This window comes from Oncorhynchus mykiss, chromosome 9 (genome assembly GCF_013265735.2).
Source record: "Oncorhynchus mykiss isolate Arlee chromosome 9, USDA_OmykA_1.1, whole genome shotgun sequence".
Lineage (NCBI taxonomy): Eukaryota > Metazoa > Chordata > Actinopteri > Salmoniformes > Salmonidae > Oncorhynchus > Oncorhynchus mykiss.
The window spans coordinates 66579791-66597199 of NC_048573.1; the positions used below are offsets into that span (position 1 = coordinate 66579791).

A 17409-nucleotide genomic window follows, 5' to 3' on the forward strand; every position below is an offset into this window, starting at 1 on the left:
TCCAGGAGGGCAGGAAGTTTGCCCCCGGTAATGCATTGAGCAGACTGCAAAACCCTCAGGAGAGCTTTGCGGTTGTGGATGGTGCAGTTGCCATACCAGGCGGGGATAAAGCCCGACAGGATGCTTACAATTGTGCATCTGTAAAAGTTTGTGAGGGTTTTAGGTGTTAGGCCAAATTTCTTTAGCCTCCTGAGGTTGAAGAGGCGCTGTTGCGCCTTCTTCACCACACTGTCTGTGTGGGTGGACCATTTCAGTTTGTCAGTGATGTGTATGCCGAGGAACTTGAAGCTTTCCACCTTCTCCTCTTTGGTCCCATCAATGTGGATAGTGGGGTGCTCGCTCTGCTATTTCCTGAAGTCCTCTCCTAATATTGTTGACCGCCAAAATAAAGGAAACACTTGAATAAATTAGGGATACAACGTGTATTGAAAGCAGGTGCTTCCACACAGCTGTGGTTCCAGAGTTAATTAAGCAAGTAACATCCCATCATGCTTAGAGTCATGTATAAAAATACCCAGTTGTCCATTATTTGGGCTACCATGGCTAGTAGAAGAGATCTCAGTGACTTTGAAAGAGGGGTCTCAAAGGAGCATAGGGGGTTTCAAAGGTGTGTGTGTGTGTTAAATCAAACTTTATTTATTTGTCACATGCCGAATACAGCAAGTGTAGACTTTACAGTGAAATGCTTACTAACAAGCCCTTAACCAACAGTGCTGTTCAAGAAGAAGAAAATATTTGCCAAGTTGACTAAAATAAAAAATTACAATAAAAAGTAACACAATAAGAATAACATAACAGGACTATATACAGAGGGCACCAGTACCGAGTCAGTGTGCTGGGGTACAGGCTAGTTGAGGTAATCTGTACATGTAGGTGGGGGCGAAATTACTATGCATAGGTAACAAACAAACAGCGAGTAGCAGCAGTGTACAAAAGGGAGGGGGTCAATGTAAATTGTCCAGTGGCGATTTTATGAACTGTTCAGCAGTCTTATGGCTTTGGGGTAGAAGCTGTTGAGGAGCCTTTTGGTCCTAGACTTGGCACTCCGGTACCGCTTGCCATGTGGTAGCAGAGAAAACAGTCTATAACTTGGGTGACTGGAGTCTCTGACAATTTTATGGGCCTTCCTCGGACACCTGTTATTAAATCGGTCCTGGATGGCAGGAAGCTTGGTGATGTACTGGGCCGTTCGCACTACCCTCTGTAGTGCCTTACGGTCAGATGCCGAGCAGTTGCCATACCAGGCGGTGATACAACTGGTCAGGATGCTCTCGATGGTGCAGCTGTAGAACCTTTTGAGGATCTGGGGACCCATACCAAATATTTTCAGTCTCCTGAGGGGGTAAAGGTTTTGTCGTGCCCTCTTCACGACTGTCTTGGTATGTTTGGACCATGATAGTTAGTTAGTGATGTGGACATCAAGGAACTTGAAACTCTCGACCCGCTCCACTACAGCCCTGTCGATGTTAATGGGGGCCTGTTCGGCACCCCTTTTCCTGTAGTCCACGATCAGCTCCTTTGTCTTGCTCACATTGAGGGAGAGGTTGTTGTTCTGGCACCACACTGCCAATTCTCTGACCTCCTCCCTATAGGTCGTCTCATTGTTGTCGGTGATCAGGCCTACCACTGTTGTGTCGTCAGCAAACTTAATAATGATGTTGGAGTCGTGTTTGGCCACACAGTCGTCGGTGAACAGGGAATACAGGAGGGGACTAAGTACACACCCCTGAGGGGCCCCAGTGTTGAGGATCAGCGTGGCAGACGAGTTGTTGCCTACTCTTACCACCTGGGGGAGGCCCATCAGGAAGTCCAGGATCCATTTGCAGAGGGAGGTGCTTTGTCCCAGAGTCCTTAGCTTAGCGATGAGCTTCGTGGGCACTATGGTGTTGAACGCTGAGCTGTTGTCATTGAACAGCATTCTCACATAGGTGTTCCTTTTGTCCAGGTGAGAAAGGGCAGTGTGGAGTGCGATTGAGATTGCGTCATCTGTGGATCTGTTGGGGCGGTATGCGAATTGGATTGGGTCTAGGGTGTCCGGGAGGATGCTGTTGATGTGAGCCATGACCAGCCTTTCAAAGCTACTGATGTGAGTGACATGGGGCGGTAATCATTTAGGCAGATTACATTCGCTTCCTTGGGCACAGGGACTATGGTAGTCTGCTTAAAACATGTAGGTATTACAGACTCAGTCACGTTATCTAGAACAGCTGGTGTCATCTATAACAGCTGGTGCTCTCGTGCATCCTTCAGTGTTGCTTGCCTCGAAGTGAGCATAAAAGGCATTTAGCTTGTCTGGTAGGTGTGTGTGTGTGTGTGTGCGGGTGTGTAAGTCACCAGATCTCAACCCAATTGATCACTTATGGGACATCCTGGAGCGGCGCCTGAGCATCCCTCCAGTAGAGTTGACCTTCTGTCTTATATAACTATACCAAACCTAACATATCATACTAATTTCATTGTCCTGGACTTACTTTAACTATGTTCCGTCTAGTCTATGAGACCAGTCTGAAATACAGATACAGGTGGAGGGAAAGAGGAAGACAACCAGACAATACAGAGAAGTGTTTACACTGATGTCACTGATGTTACTTCTCATTAGAGAAGTATCAGTGTCTCCCTCTGCCATTTCTCCCCATGATGACTAGGACCTCAAGTGTTTTCAGCTGCATCCGTGCGTTATTGATTTGTATGACGTATTAAAAGGTAGCCTAGAGTCTAGGCTGAAAGAATATATATGATAGGATTACCAGGAAATAGAGATATTGATCGGGTCAAGAAGAAGAAGCAGGGTTTACGTTACAGCTAAAGAGAGGATTCGAGGGTGGCAGGCAGCCTAGTGGTTAGAGCGTTGAGCCAGTAACCGAAGGGTCACTGGTTTGAATCCCCGAGCCGACAAGGTGACAAATCTGTCGCTGTGTCTTTAAGCAAGGCACTTAACCCTAATTGGTCCTGTAAGTCACTCTGGATAAGAGTGTCTGCTTAATGACTCAAATGTTAAATGATACATCAGGCTACACATCGTAAACAGACATTTTAGCCAATATTTCACATGATGGACTGAGGCTTTTTACCCAGCAAGCATTAAATTGCATTCAAATATGTAAATAATTTGTGCATTGCCAGGAATCATAAATACACCCGTCCTTTCCAATGAAAAACCTATGGCTCTGGTCTTTCTATTCCAGCCCAGAAGGTGGCGATAAGGCACTCACAGTTCGCTACCAACCGCCATTACACTCCACTGAAGAAGAACAAGGAAAAGCCGAAGTCCTGTGGTATGTGCGTAGCAAATAAATAACATTTTTCACAGGTATTTGCAAGCTAATACATGTTACGCTGGTGTGGAATTTGTAATGTTACTTTTGCCACATACACATATTAATTAATGACACTAACGACTTAGCCTCTAATAAAGGCCTTTATCGACAGCATGCTAGCTATTGTTAGCCAGCTATTAACGTTAAAGCAGAAATCATCAGTTAAAACAATAACAAAGCTGAGAAATGTAACCACTCTAAAAATCTGAGATATAGCTATGAATGCAATGACTGACCATCCCATATATCAAACTTAGGCTAAATAGTGTTTACATTTACTCCTGTTTACAAACATTTGGGTAAAACATGCTTAGATTTGGGGTTCTGATGGGGTACGACTAATCTCAAGAATCAACGTTACTCTTGACAGCAGTTGTAAATACATTTGTTTATTTAAAAATGTAGCAAAAGCAAACCTGTGGGAAAACTTACCATAAAGAGTGTGTGTGTGACCGACCACCTCTCCCCTCCCTCCCAGATACAGCTCGGTCAGTGGTCTTCCTCCTCCAGTCCAGATTGAGGAGATTGCTACCTGTCTTCCTGTCTGTCAGTATGTCATCCAGGAGAGAACAGAGTTCCAGGTCTCTCCTATTTGGCTTGCTGCTTGTGCTGCTCTGTGAGGTGTTCTCGTTTGCACATGCAAGCAAGGTATGTTCATTGACGGGGCCATACTCACTGGTGTACAGTGTAAATTTCTGATGATGCTCACACAAATCATTAGCCTGGTCCCAGATCTGTTTGTGCTGTCTGCGGTCATTGTCAGTTGGCAAGACAGCACAAACAGATCTAGGACCACACTCTTATAAAAAAGGGTTCTTTGGCCATCCCCATAGGTTGTTTAGCAACTATGTGGCAAAACAGACAGGGTTGGCATAGATTGTTGGCAACATGTTAAATATATTTATTATATATATTTTGACTATATTTCGAATGTTTATTGAAAACATAAATAAGTTTACACACAATGTGCACTTGTTGTCTCTCAAGTACTTTGTTACAGTTGTTGGTTAGCTAGCTAGGGGATTTTTGCCATATTAGCATAGACCTCAAAACAAGACTTGGTATCAAGAACAAGATAAAACGAGTTGAAACGAGCAACCTATGATTCCCACATGGCAGCTTCTTGTCATTGTTGCTAGTAATCTGACCATCCAGAATCACAGCAACGCACGGACTTCTGCCTGATTGCAGCACATCGTTTTCGGGACTTTGTTAGCTAACCCATCTATAGGATAACCCTTTTTGGTTTCAGGTAGAACCCTCTGTGGAAAAGGTTCTACATGGAACCCAAAAATATTTTTTACCTGGAACCAATAAGGGTTCTTTAAAGGGTTCTCCTATGGGGACAGCCGAAGAACCCTTTTAGGTTCTAGTTATCATATTTCTTTCTGAGAGTACAGGCTAACAAATCACTGTGTTGAAGACCCCCATGACGATAATGTTATTCTCTATGTTCACAGAGTTTTGAAGACGTGCGCTGCAAGTGTATCTGTCCACCCTACAGGAACATCACCGGACACATCTACAGCAGGAATGTCTCCCAGAAAGATTGGTGAGAAATGTTCTATCACATAGGCCCTATGCACATCATGCAGAACTCCCATCTGGTCTAACTCAGTCACTCATCTTTGTTCACTCCTGTTGTCTTTCACAGTACATTTAACTAGTTCTGTCATGAAGCTGTGGATTTAAGGATCCCCCACGCTCACAATTTGCTGATCGATGTCTTAGTTCAATATAGTTCTGGAAAGAATGAATTAAGGTGTCAGGCTTACATCTTGGACTAACATGGAGGCAGTAGACTAATAATAAGAGACTAGTTATTTATAATGTGTGTACCTTTGTCTATGCTCAGTAACTGCCTCCATGTAGTGGAGCCCATGCCAGTGCCAGGCCATGATGTGGAGGCCTACTGTCTACTGTGTGAGTGCAAGTATGAGGAACGCAGCAGCAACACCATCAAGGTACTACTGACCCTTTACAATGACACACACAGTTGATTTCAACTGATATTACCTGGTCAAAAGTAACCCGTTTTAATGCTGAAGAGACTATGGTGTAGGGAAGGAGTATGATATTCAACAAGTTACATCATTAGTAAAGGAACAGATTGACTGGCCATCCATACAGTAGTCAGTCCCCTCAGTGTTTATTTATTTATCATATGCTACTATCACATCCTTCAGCCCTACTGACTTACTCAGCCTCTGAGTGCCAGAGAGGAAAAGGCACAGCTTCGCGACAGGCATGCTTGCAGCTTTACAACAATGGAAACGGCTTGTCTATAGCCCATTCAAAACATATGACCCAAATTACTGGAGATACCTTTTTTCATTCTTTGCCGGATTTGTCCGCATTTTAAATAATTTCACAAACCATGTTGCGGGCTGTTTTAAACTAATCCCAGGACACAAATTATTGGTTTGATAACAAACAACCTTGTTCAGTCGTGTTTTAGATTATATTTTGCCCAATATGAACTGAATGGTGAATTATGTATTGTTAATTTTGAAGTCACTTTTATTGTAAATAAGATAAATGTTTTTGAACACTTCTACATTAATGTGGATGACACCATGACTACGGATAATAATGAATGAATTGTGAAAATGATGATCATACCCCCAAAATCATGACTAAAGATCATACATTACCCCTTAAGAAATGCTAATCTCTCACTGATAACAATCATACTTTTGGGGGGTATAATATTTGTGTCCTCTAACTTTCTCATTCGTCATTATTCACAATTCATTCATGATTATTCCTTACCATGGTAGCATCCGTATTGATGATGTAGTGTTCAGAAACATCTATTCTTATTTACAACAAAAGTGACTCCAAAATGACAGAATACGTTATTCACCATTCAGTTCTTATTGGACAAAACATAATCCGAAACACAAACAAAACAAACTATATATGCATCCAACAGGTTTGTAGTGTCACAAGCTTGATGTAGTCATCGCGTGCTAGGAATATGGGTCCGAATACTAAACTTTTGACTACTTTAATAAACTATAAGTGAATTTGTCCAAATAATTGACTTCTTTAAATGGAGGAGTAGATGCAAAAAGTGCTTTCATTTCTGAACAGTAAAACAGATACAGATGTAGGATCTGTATTTGACCAGTATTGTCGTAGCAAAATAATCGTGCAGCAACAGGATTTCAACCTTTACTCCATAATGTGCTTGTTCGGTGATTAAACTATTAGCTAGACAATAGTAGGCTTCATGAAAGTGCAGTACTGTTAATATAACTGTGGGTTAGTGTGGGGATTCAGTGAATTTATGTGGCATAGGAAAATTCTCAGCAACAAAAGTGATCAAATTAAGATCCTATATCTGTATGTATGAAAATACCCTCAAATAAAAGGTGACATTCTGTATTGTTGCCTAATATGAAACATTTGATCTCGAATCCAAAATGCTGCAGTATAGTGTCAAATGTAAAACATGTAGCTTCTCTGTCCAAATAAATGAGATAACCAGACTGAGACCATTGTTCAGAAAGGCAAGTTTTTATTTAGGGCATAATGTACATCAGTAAAATTCATTAGAATTTCATTAAGGTATGTGATGGCCTAATGTTGTACATTATGACTGGTTTACTGGTAACTGATGTTGTACATTATGGCTGGTTTACTGGTAACTGTAAGTGTAGTAGAAGGTTCCACTACTCAGACCGCAGGTTACGCTGTGACTGCCAAGCTGGAGGTTAGTGGTGCAGGTTCCCAGGTGGTCATCGAAGTTTAGGTCCTTGTCCCAGATCTCAAACTTGAGGGAAGCACTGGAAGGCACATTCAGAAAGTTGAATACAGCACTCCAGGATGGGTTTTGAGTATCCTTGTGCCAGTCTGTCATGCCACCGGATTTGCCACCACACCAAACCTTGACGTAGGGGTCAGGGTAATTACCAGCAGGGTCCCCTCGAAGGCCGCTGGCATGAAGGCCGGACACCCTGACATTTGCACCATGGACGCCAACCAGCATACAGAGAAACAGGAGTCCCAGAGAGAGGGAGGCCATGGCTTTCAGTAGGGGAAAGAAAACTAAGAGAGGGAAAAAATAGAAGGGAGGGGTTCAAATACATTTGCATGTCAACAGGATGACAAAATATAGCTTAGTCAAGCCACATGAGAGTCAGAAAGAACCTGAGTCGGGCCTCCCGGGTGGCGCAGTGGTTAAGGACGCTGTACTGCAGCGCCAGCTGTGCCACCAAAGACTCTGGGTTCGCGCCCAGGCTCTGTCGCAACGGACGCGACCGGGAGGTCCGTGGGGCGACGCACAATTGGCCCAGCGTCGTCCGGGTTAGGGAGGGCTTGGCCGGTAGGGATATCCTTGACTCATCGCGCACCAGCGACTCCTGTGGCGGGCCGGGCACAGTGCACGCTAACCAAGGTTGCCAGGTGCATGGTGTTTCCTCCGACACATTGGTGCGGCTGGCTTCCGGGTTGGATGCGCGCTGTGTTAAGAAGCAGGTTGGGTTGTGTATCGGAGGACGCATGACTTTCAACCTTCGTCTCTCCCGAGCCCGTACGGGAGTTGTAGCGATGAGACAAGATAGTAGCTACTAACAATTGGATACCACGAAATTGGGGAGAAAAATGGCAAAAAAATAAATAAATTAAAGCACCTGAGTCAAAAACACTAACCGTCTTCAGAGAGAAGAGGAGATACATCACTAACTGTCTTCAGAGAGAAGAGGAGATACATCACTAACAGTCTTCAGAGAGAAGAGGAGATACAACACTAACAGTCTTCAGAGAGAAGAGGAGATACAACACTAACAGTCTTCAGAGAGAAGAGGAGATACATCACTAACAGTCTTCAGAGAAGAGGAGATACATCACTAACCGTCTTCAGAGAGAAGAGGAGATACAACACTAACAGTCTTCAGAGAGAAGAGGAGATACAACACTAACAGTCTTCAGAGAAGAGGAGATACAACACTAACAGTCTTCAGAGAAGAGGAGATACATCACTAACCGTCTTCAGAGAGAAGAGGAGATACATCACTAACCGTCTTCAGAGAGAAGAAGAGATACATCACTAACCGTCTTCAGAGAGAAGAAGAGATACATCACTAACCGTCTTCAGAGAGAAGAAGAGATACATCACTAACAGTCTTCAGAGAAGAGGAGATACATCACTAACCGTCTTCAGAGAGAAGAGGAGATACAACACTAACAGTCTTCAGAGAAGAGGAGATACAACACTAACAGTCTTCAGAGTAGAGGAGATACATCACTAACAGTCTTCAGAGAGAAGAGGAGATACATCACTAACCGTCTTCAGAGAGAAGAGGAGATACAACACTAACAGTCTTCAGAGAAGAGGAGATACATCACTAACAGTCTTCAGAGAGAAGAGGAGATACAACACTAACAGTCTTCAGAGTAGAGGAGATACAACACTAACAGTCTTCAGAGTAGAGGAGATACAACACTAACAGTCTTCAGAGTAGAGGAGATACAACACTAACAGTCTTCAGAGTAGAGGAGATACAACACTAACAGTCTTCAGAGAGAAGAGGAGATACAACACTAACAGTCTTCAGAGAGAAGAGGAGATACAACACGAACAGTCTTCAGAGTAGAGGAGATACAACACTAACAGTCTTCAGAGTAGAGGAGATACAACACTAACAGTCTTCAGAGTAGAGGAGATACAACACTAACAGTCTTCAGAGTAGAGGAGATACAACACTAACAGTCTTCAGAGTAGAGGAGATACAACACTAACAGTCTTCAGAGTAGAGGAGATAAAACACTAACAGTCTTCAGAGTAGAGGAGATAAAACACTAACAGTCTTCAGAGTAGAGGAGATAAAACACTAACAGTCTTCAGAGTAGAGGAGATATAACACTAACAGTCTTCAGAGAGAAGAGGAGATACATCACTAACAGTCTTCAGAGAAGAGGAGATACATCACTAACAGTCTTCAGAGAAGAAGAGGACAAACATTGTTAATTATCAAGGAAATAATTTTGTTAGTGGTACAATATGCAAAATGCTATGCTGTACACGTGTTACAGGACTCATTAAAACTATATAAAGATGAGACTGGACTAGATCTTACCTGTGCTATGTAGAGTCTGTAGACGATGGTCTGTATCTCAGGGGAACCAACCGCTGATGGTTTTTCTGTGCCCAATCGCTGTTTATAAATACTTCATCGGGCTTCTCCAATTCACCCCCAACAAACAGCATGCCCCCAAAGATAACCCACAGGTGGTCTGTTCTCAGGGATTCCTCAACCAATGAGAGCACATGGAGGCAGCAGCACCTACAGTACAAGTGTTACATTTTAACCTTTAATGCTGATTAAATGATGGCCTGACTTTTGACCAATATGGCAATACCAAGTGTCAAACAGAACTTGGCATCATCTCAGGGTTGTTGGCATCATCTCAGGGTTTTTGGCATCATCTCAGGGTTGTTGGCATCATCTCAGGGTTGTTGGCATCATCTCAGTTACCACCTGCTCTGCGCCACATGCAGCACAGGGTCAGCTACAGAGCAGCACCTGTGGAGCAGGGTTAAGTGGTCTGCTCAAGGACCCACTGAGTTGGTGGCACCTGTTTTCGACAAACAACATCACTGTATAACGTATATATAAACTTATATTCTGTTGTGTATTCGACTCTTAATAAAAAAATAACCAGAACATGTAAAGTGTGGGTCAAATGTTTCATGTGGTGAAATAAAATATCCCAGAAATGTCAAATTCTATGCACAAATGTGTTTACATCCCTGTTAGTGACTATTTCTCCTTTGCCAAGACAATCCAGCCACCTGACAGGTGTGGCATATTAAACAGCACGGTCATTACACAGGTACACCTTGTGCTGGGGACATTAAAAGGCCACTCTAAAATGTGCAGTTTTGTCACACAGCTCAATGCCACCGATATTTTGAGGGAGGCCATGGCTTTCATACTATGTGTCTGTATTTGCAAATAAACTGAATAGTAATATTATTTCTAATATATAAATAACATATGAAATATCCCTCTCCTGCTTTTTAGATACATCCTTCCTTTCCTGGCTTTGTACCCCTGCATGTTTAACTTGTCAAATGTTTGCCTTAGCATGTCAGAAAGCAGCCAAAGGCTTTGTCTGCTAAACTTTAATCCAAGCTACATTTATTTTCCATCCCCAGGTGACGATCATCATCTACCTGTCAGTGGTGGGCTCTCTGCTACTCTACATGTTGTTCCTGCTGCTGGTTGAACCTCTCATTCGTAAACATGACCCCTACATCCAACCCCTTCACAACGAGGACGACTCTGAGGTATATAAACAGATATACAGTGCCTTCGGAAAGTATTCAGACCCCTTGACTTCTTACACATTTTGTTATGTTACAGCCTAATTCTGAAATGGATTAAACAAAAACAATCCTCATTAATCTACACACAATACCCCATAATCATCATTTTTGCAAATGTATTAAAAATAAAAAACAGGAATACCTTATTTACATAAGTATTCAGACCCTTTGCTATGAGACTCGAAATTGAGCTCAAGTGCCTCCTGTTTCCATTGATCATCCTAGAGATGTTTCTACAACTTGATTGGAGTCCACCTGTGGTAAATTCAATTGATTGGACATGATTTGGAAAGGCACACACCTGTCTATTTAAGGTCCCACAGTTGACAGTGCATGTCAGACCAAAAACCAAGCCATGAGGTCGAAGGAATTGTCCGTAGAGCTCTGAGACTCTATTGTGTCGAGGCACAGATCTGGGGAAGGGTACCCAAAAAATATCTGCAGCATTGAAGGTCCCCAAGAACACAGTGGCCTCCATCATTCTTAAATGGAAGAAGGATGGAACCACCAAGGCTCTTCCTAGAGCTGGTCGCCCGGCCAAACTGAGCAATCGACGGAGAAGAGCCTTGGTCAGAGAGGTGACCAAGAACCCGATGGTCACTCTGACAGAGATCTAGAGTTCCTCTGATGAGATGGGAGAACCTTCCAGATGGACAACCATCTCTGTAGCACTCCATCGATCAGGTAGAGTGATAGAGTTTATGGTAGAGTGGCCAGACGGAAGCCACTACTCAGTAAAAGGCACATGACAGCCCGCTTGGAGTTTGTCAATGGTCACCTAAAGACTCTTAAGATCATGAGAAACACCATTCTCTGGTCTAATGAAACCAATATTGAACTCTTTGGTCTGAATGCCAAGTGTCACGCCTGGAAGAAACCTGGTACCATCCCTACGGTGAAGCATGGTGGTTGCAGCATCATGTTGTAGGGATGTTTTTCAGCGGCAGGGACTGGAAGACTAGTCAGGATCAAGGCAAAGATGAACGGAGCAAATTACAGAGAGATCCTTGATGAGAACCTGCTCCAGAGCATTTAGGACCTCAGACTGGGGCAAAGGTTCACCTTCCAACAGGACAATGACCCTAATCACACAGCCAAGACAACACAGGAATGGCTTCGGGACACGTCTCTGAATGTCCTTTAGTGGCCCAGCCAGAGCCCAGACTTGGAGAGGCCTGAAAATATCTGTGGATCAACCCTCCTCATCCAACCTGACAGCGCTTGAGAGGATCTGCAGAGAAGAATGGAAGAAACTCCCCAAACTCCCCAAATGCGCTCACCTTGTCTTGTTTTTGGGGGATTCAGTTCATTTGCATGGCAAATTAATATTTGTGTAATTCTCAAAACTTTTGGCCAAGACTGTAAATGTGATAGTTTTTCAATTTCTTTAATAAATTAGTAAACATTTCTTAACCTGTTTTTGCTTTGTCATTATGGGGTATTGTGTGTGGATTGATGAGGATTTAAAAAACAATACATTTTAGAATAAGAATAATTTAGAATAATGTCAAGCGGTCTGAATACTTTCTGAAGGCACTGTACACCACACATAGGAAACAAACTCGGGAAGATATGGTCTCTGCTTCTTAACATCTGCAACGCAATGTTACGTCTGTCGGGAGGCTGTGGGATGTGAGGGTTATGAGGAACAATTCTACTGGTTTGCTGGTTTCTACTTCACTGATTTAACAGGTGTGTGTAACATCCTGTATACTCTGTCTGTCTGTCTCTCCTCTCTGTGTCCTCTCTCTGTCTCGCTCTGTCTCTCCCCTTCGACCCCTCCCATACAGGACATGCGGCCGCAGCCTGAGTGTGCTGCTGCTGCCCAGGGAGGCAGGGGTAACACGGTACTGGAACGGGTAGAGGGAGCCCAGCAGCGCTGGAAAAAACAGGTCCAGGAACAGCGCAAGACTGTCTTTGACCGACACAAGATGCTTAGTTAAACCTCAATGGCTGACTTCAGATCAGAGGCTAGAGTCACCTCCCAAGCTTCGTCCACATCTGCTGCTGTTGTATTGTCACTAGCTACATGTTGTTCTTCAGGATTTCAACCCCTCTGCCATTTCAATACAGTCCCTGCACATTTAGGATTGTTAATGAGCGTTATGGTAATTCTGTTTGGAACGATCGCTGGCCCATTTGTCCTTTGTTTCCAAAATGGTGGTAGCTTTGAAAAAGTAGGACTGATTCAGAATATTTTTAACATGCTTAAGCACATTTTACAAATAATTTTCAATCCTCATTGTAGCATTGTTGTATTGTGAAGCTAACTCAGCGCACCGGATACTTTAGGTAGGCTGAATGCTTGTGAATGATAGGCTCACTGTAAATAGGCTGCCGGTATGTAATTGGTTACTTTAATTATTAGCTGGTGCCAAGCCAAGTTCATTCCTTAGTTTAAGCACTATTTATCTTCAGAACCACTTGTGGTTCATTTTGCACTTCCTGATGATATCCTTTGCACTTAAAGACACAAGAAAGGAAAATGTATTGCTTTATTTAGCCATGTAATGATGATTGATAGTTTGGCTGGCTTTGAAAAATGTGTTGTTTGATAGGCTGTCTCTACCTGGAGTGGACACAGATGAGTGAAACCTCTGAGGATGCTAAATGTGAATAGCTTAGCTTGTAACAGTCATTGTAATGTAGTAATTTATTTTAGAGTCACTGGAATGCCAAATGTCTTTGTATGATTCCAGTGTGGAATATTGCAGTCAGTGGATTGTCTCACATTCCATTAACTAGCACTGACTGAGGCTCTGTGCTGTGTGTGTGGAGGGGGGACATTTCCAATCACATTCTGAGGTGAAGTTATGCTAGCCTGCTTTACCTCAAACACACACACATTGAGAATTGATGAAAAGGTGTATTGAATGAATGTTTTAGCTGACATATTTTAATGCAGATGTACTCTTAATTGACATTATTTTGAATGGAATTATCAAAAGGAATATGGTAGGGCCTGTATGTTGATGTTAAAGACATATCAACTGATATCTGTGTTTTGATATAGGCTAGGATTTTATTACATTGTTTATTTTAGTTGGACTCTTTTCTGAGATCTTGCAATGTTGAAAGAATGTCTGTGTAATTGCCTACACCATGCTTGGAAAACAGTAAAAATGGACCTTGGTTGAGCTTATATTTATCCTGTTGGAGTTATTTGGTGAAATCAGTATAACATAGTTTGATTGCTTATGTATTTATAGACGATGTTAAACCCCTTGTTGTCGCTTGAGTTACCTGCTGTCATATCCCTCATCTTCAGAGGTGCCTGTATGACTCATGACCACTAGATGGCCACACAGCACATTATGATGTGGAAATGGATGTGGTCCTATGTTAGGTAAAGTATTAACTGGGCCTGCGCAGAAGATGAAACTACCAACGGGACATTCAAAACGGTAACATCTTATGCTTCACGGGTCGTGGCTGAACGACGACACTATCAACATACAGCTGGCTGGTTATACGATGTTCCAGCAGGATAGAACAGCGGCTTCTGGTAAGACAAGGGGCGGCAGACTATGTATTTTTGTAAATAACAGCTGGTGCACGATATCTACGGAAGTCTCGAGCTATTGCTCACCTGAGGTAGAGTAGCTGTAGACCACACTATCTACCTAGAGATTTTTCATCTGTATGTTTCATAGCTGTTTTACATACCACCACAGATTGAGGCTGGCACTAAGATCTCATTGAATGAGCTGTATTCCGCCATAAGCAAACAAGAAAACGCTCATCCAGAGGCGGCGCTCCTAGTAGCCGGTGACTTTAATGCAGGGAAACTTAAATCTGTAAACTGCATTATTGATTAAGGGCTCGTAAGTACGCATTTCACTATAAGGTTGTATACAAAATACAAAATACCTGTTGTATTCGTCGCATGTGACTAATAAAGTTTGATTTAACCATAATGTATTTTTATCTTTTACTATGAGAGCTGTTTTTTTTAAACTAAGATTGAGGTGGTGAGAGTATTGAGAGTGAGTGACAGGGTAGGGTTGAATGGGGTGTGTCGTGTCTCTGACTATGATTAAATGAGATGACATGCTATTTTCAAATCATTTACTCAACGTTTAAGTATTTGATTAAATTAATCAGGCAATAACTAACTTATTAGGAATCCTGGGGCACCACGGAAGCATTAGTTTATATGGAGCGGCTATCTCCCAAGTCCACCCTTAAAGATCTGAAGATCTTTTATATAAATAGCAGTCAATTATTAATCGTCACCTTACTCAATCTCATTCTGATTGTCGTAAAGTACTTGGTTATCTGCACAAACCCTGGCTAACAAGTTGAATCAGCAATGCACCAATTGGCTTAATTATTTATTTGCTAAATACCTCAATCACACAATTATATACATATATATATATATATATATATACACAGGATAGATCATACATCGATACTAATCATGACATGAAAAATCCCTAGTGGACTAACCCGATATGATGCTGGTTACACAAAGGAAGGGGGTTGGGTTTGATTGAAGGAACGGGAAGACTGAGGACCTTGAGAAGCTATGCTACCATAAATACAGACTTATGCATTCTAATAACCGCCCGTTCGGAAAAGGAAAATGCAAGATATATATTTACTCTTGAGTTGCGCTTCGATAGATGGATCGAAGATGGAAGACTGGTTTGCCCAGCAGAGATCTCCATTGTCCTTTGAATAATCTTTCTGGTTGTAGTGTTGTAGCGCGGATACGTTGTAGTACCCTGTCGTTCTTAGGAGATTGTCCTTTCCTAGGCCATGTACGTTTACAGCTGCAGCTGATAACTCGACGTCTAGGATGTATCACTTCTTCTTTAGTGAATAATAGTTCAAAGTTCATACCAAGTTGCCATAATCAGCTCGTGCTGTATTCTGGCTGGTCTGGTAGAAATTCACCATTCCAGTGTGGTGATCGTCACCTCCACGTGATCTGGTCTTATGTAAATTTTGTAATGACAATAACGACAAAACCTCCTAGCATTGAAAACTTAGATGAGCTACTGAGGATGGTAGCTGACTATAGCCACACCTACATATCTGTCATATATTTAATCTGAGCCTAGAGGAAAGTATTTGTCTTCAGGCCTGGAGGGAAGACAGTCATTCTGCGACCCAAGAGTGTTCAAGCAGCCTTTACTGGTTCTAACAGTAGACCTATCAGCTTACTGCCAAATCTGAGCAAACTGTTGGAAAGAATTGTGTTTGACCAAATACAATGCTATTTCTCGGTAAACAAATTAACAACATACTTTCAGCATGCTTATAGAGATGAAAGAAAGAAATTGATAAGATTGTAGGAGCTGTGCTGTTAGATTTCAGTGCAGCCTTTGACATCATTGACCACAACCTATTATTGAGAAAACATATGTGTTATGTCTTTCAACCTCAGCTCTGAATTCACCATATGGCAATCTATCTAATAAAACTCAGAGGGTTTTCTTTAATATAAGCTCCTCTAATGTCAAACATGTAAAGTGTGGTGTACTGCAAGGCAGCTCTCTAGGCCCTCTACTCTTTCCTATTTTTACCAGTGACCTGCCACTGGCATTAAACAAAGAATGTGTGTCCATGTATCCTGATGACTCAACCATACACACATCAGCAACCACAGCTAATGAAGTCACTGAAACCCATAAGAGTTTTGGAATGGGTGACCAGTGAAAAAATGGTTCTAAGCATCTCTAAAACTAAGAGCATTGCATTTGGTACAAATCATTCCCTAAGTTCTAGGCCTTAGCTGAATCTGGTATTTAATGGTGTGTGTTGAACAAGTTGAGGAGAATAAATTACTTTGTGTTACCTTAGATTGTAAACGGTAATGGTCAAAACATATAGATTCAATGGTTGTAAAGATGGGGAGAGTTCTGTCCTTAATAAAGACATTCTCTGCTTTTTGACACCACACTCCAAAAAGCAAGTCCTGCAGGCTCTAGTTTTATTTTATCCAGTCGTGTGGTCGAGTGCTGCAAGGAAAGACCTAGTTAAGCTGCAGCTGGCCTCGAACAGAGCGGCACGTCTTGCTCTTCATTGTAATCAGAGGGACAATATAAATGCTATGCATGCCAGTCTCTCTTTGCTAAGAGTTGAGGAGAGACTGACTACATCAATTCTACTTTTTATTAGAAACATTGTGTTGAAAATTCCAAATTGTTTGCATAGTCAACTTAAACACTGCTCTGACACAGACACATACCCCATCAGGAATGCACCAGGGGTCTTTTCACAGTCCTCAAATAGCGTACAGTATTATATAGAGCCATTATTGCATGGAACTCCCTTCTCATATTGCTCAAATGAAGAGCAAACCTGGTTTCAAAAAGCCGATAACGTAACAGCGCATGGCACAACGCCTCTCCCCAATTTGACAAAAATAGTTTGTGTGTATGTATGCTACGTGTCTTTGTTTAAATGTATGTAGTTCTGTCCTCCAGCTGTTCTTGTCTATTAATGTTCTGTATTATGTCATGTTTTGTGTGTACCCCAGGAAGAGCAGCTGCTGCTTTCACAACATCTAATGGGGACCCTAATTAAATATCTCCCCCAAAAATCTATAATATCGTGAGATATCAATAAAAACTAAGAAATATCACGAGTAAGTGGACCTAGTCAGTCCACCGGAGTAGTCATTTCTGGAGTGCATCTCAGGACAACAGATGAGTTCGCTTGAATTGTGCTGAACAATATAACATATGCTGCAGAATAACATGACAAGTGTCATGCTGCTGCTACAACTCAACCGGAACACACAAG

At 42.2% G+C, this 17409-nt stretch overlaps 1 protein-coding gene and 1 long non-coding RNA gene across 5 annotated transcripts; one reads left to right on the plus strand and one right to left on the minus strand.

Moving 5' to 3' along the window:
• Positions 1-3024: 3024 nt before the first annotated feature.
• On the plus strand, positions 3025-13795 carry LOC110532711 (transmembrane protein 9). 4 transcript variants are annotated; one of them, XM_021616809.2, is made up of 6 exons: positions 3025-3275; positions 3796-3965; positions 4778-4869; positions 5173-5281; positions 10483-10614; positions 12444-13795. In XM_021616809.2, the coding sequence occupies exons 2-6, from the start codon at positions 3870-3872 to the stop codon at positions 12594-12596; spliced, it is 582 nt and encodes a 193-aa protein (XP_021472484.1). In that variant the 5' UTR covers positions 3025-3275; positions 3796-3869; the 3' UTR covers positions 12597-13795. The 4 variants fall into 4 exon arrangements, with proteins under 4 accessions (XP_021472484.1, XP_021472486.1, XP_021472485.1 ...); XM_021616811.2 differs by having other exon boundaries at positions 3087-3310; XM_021616810.2 differs by having other exon boundaries at positions 3087-3279.
• Positions 6819-9575, minus strand: LOC110532712. Its single transcript, XR_002474877.2, has 2 exons — positions 9401-9575; positions 6819-7370 (listed from the first exon to the last, which is right to left on the minus strand). It is a non-coding gene; the product is annotated as an uncharacterized LOC110532712 (long non-coding RNA).
• Positions 13796-17409: the final 3614 nt, after the last annotated feature.

Coding starts and splice junctions, on each gene's coding strand:
- LOC110532711 (XM_021616809.2), top strand. CDS start 3,870: ATGTCATCCAGGAGAGAACAGAGTTCCAGGTCTCTCCTATTTGGCTTG. Junction 5,282..10,482: donor GCAGCAGCAACACCATCAAG/GTACTACTGACC, acceptor TTCCATCCCCAG/GTGACGATCATCATCTACCT. Junction 10,615..12,443: donor ACAACGAGGACGACTCTGAG/GTATATAAACAG, acceptor CCTCCCATACAG/GACATGCGGCCGCAGCCTGA.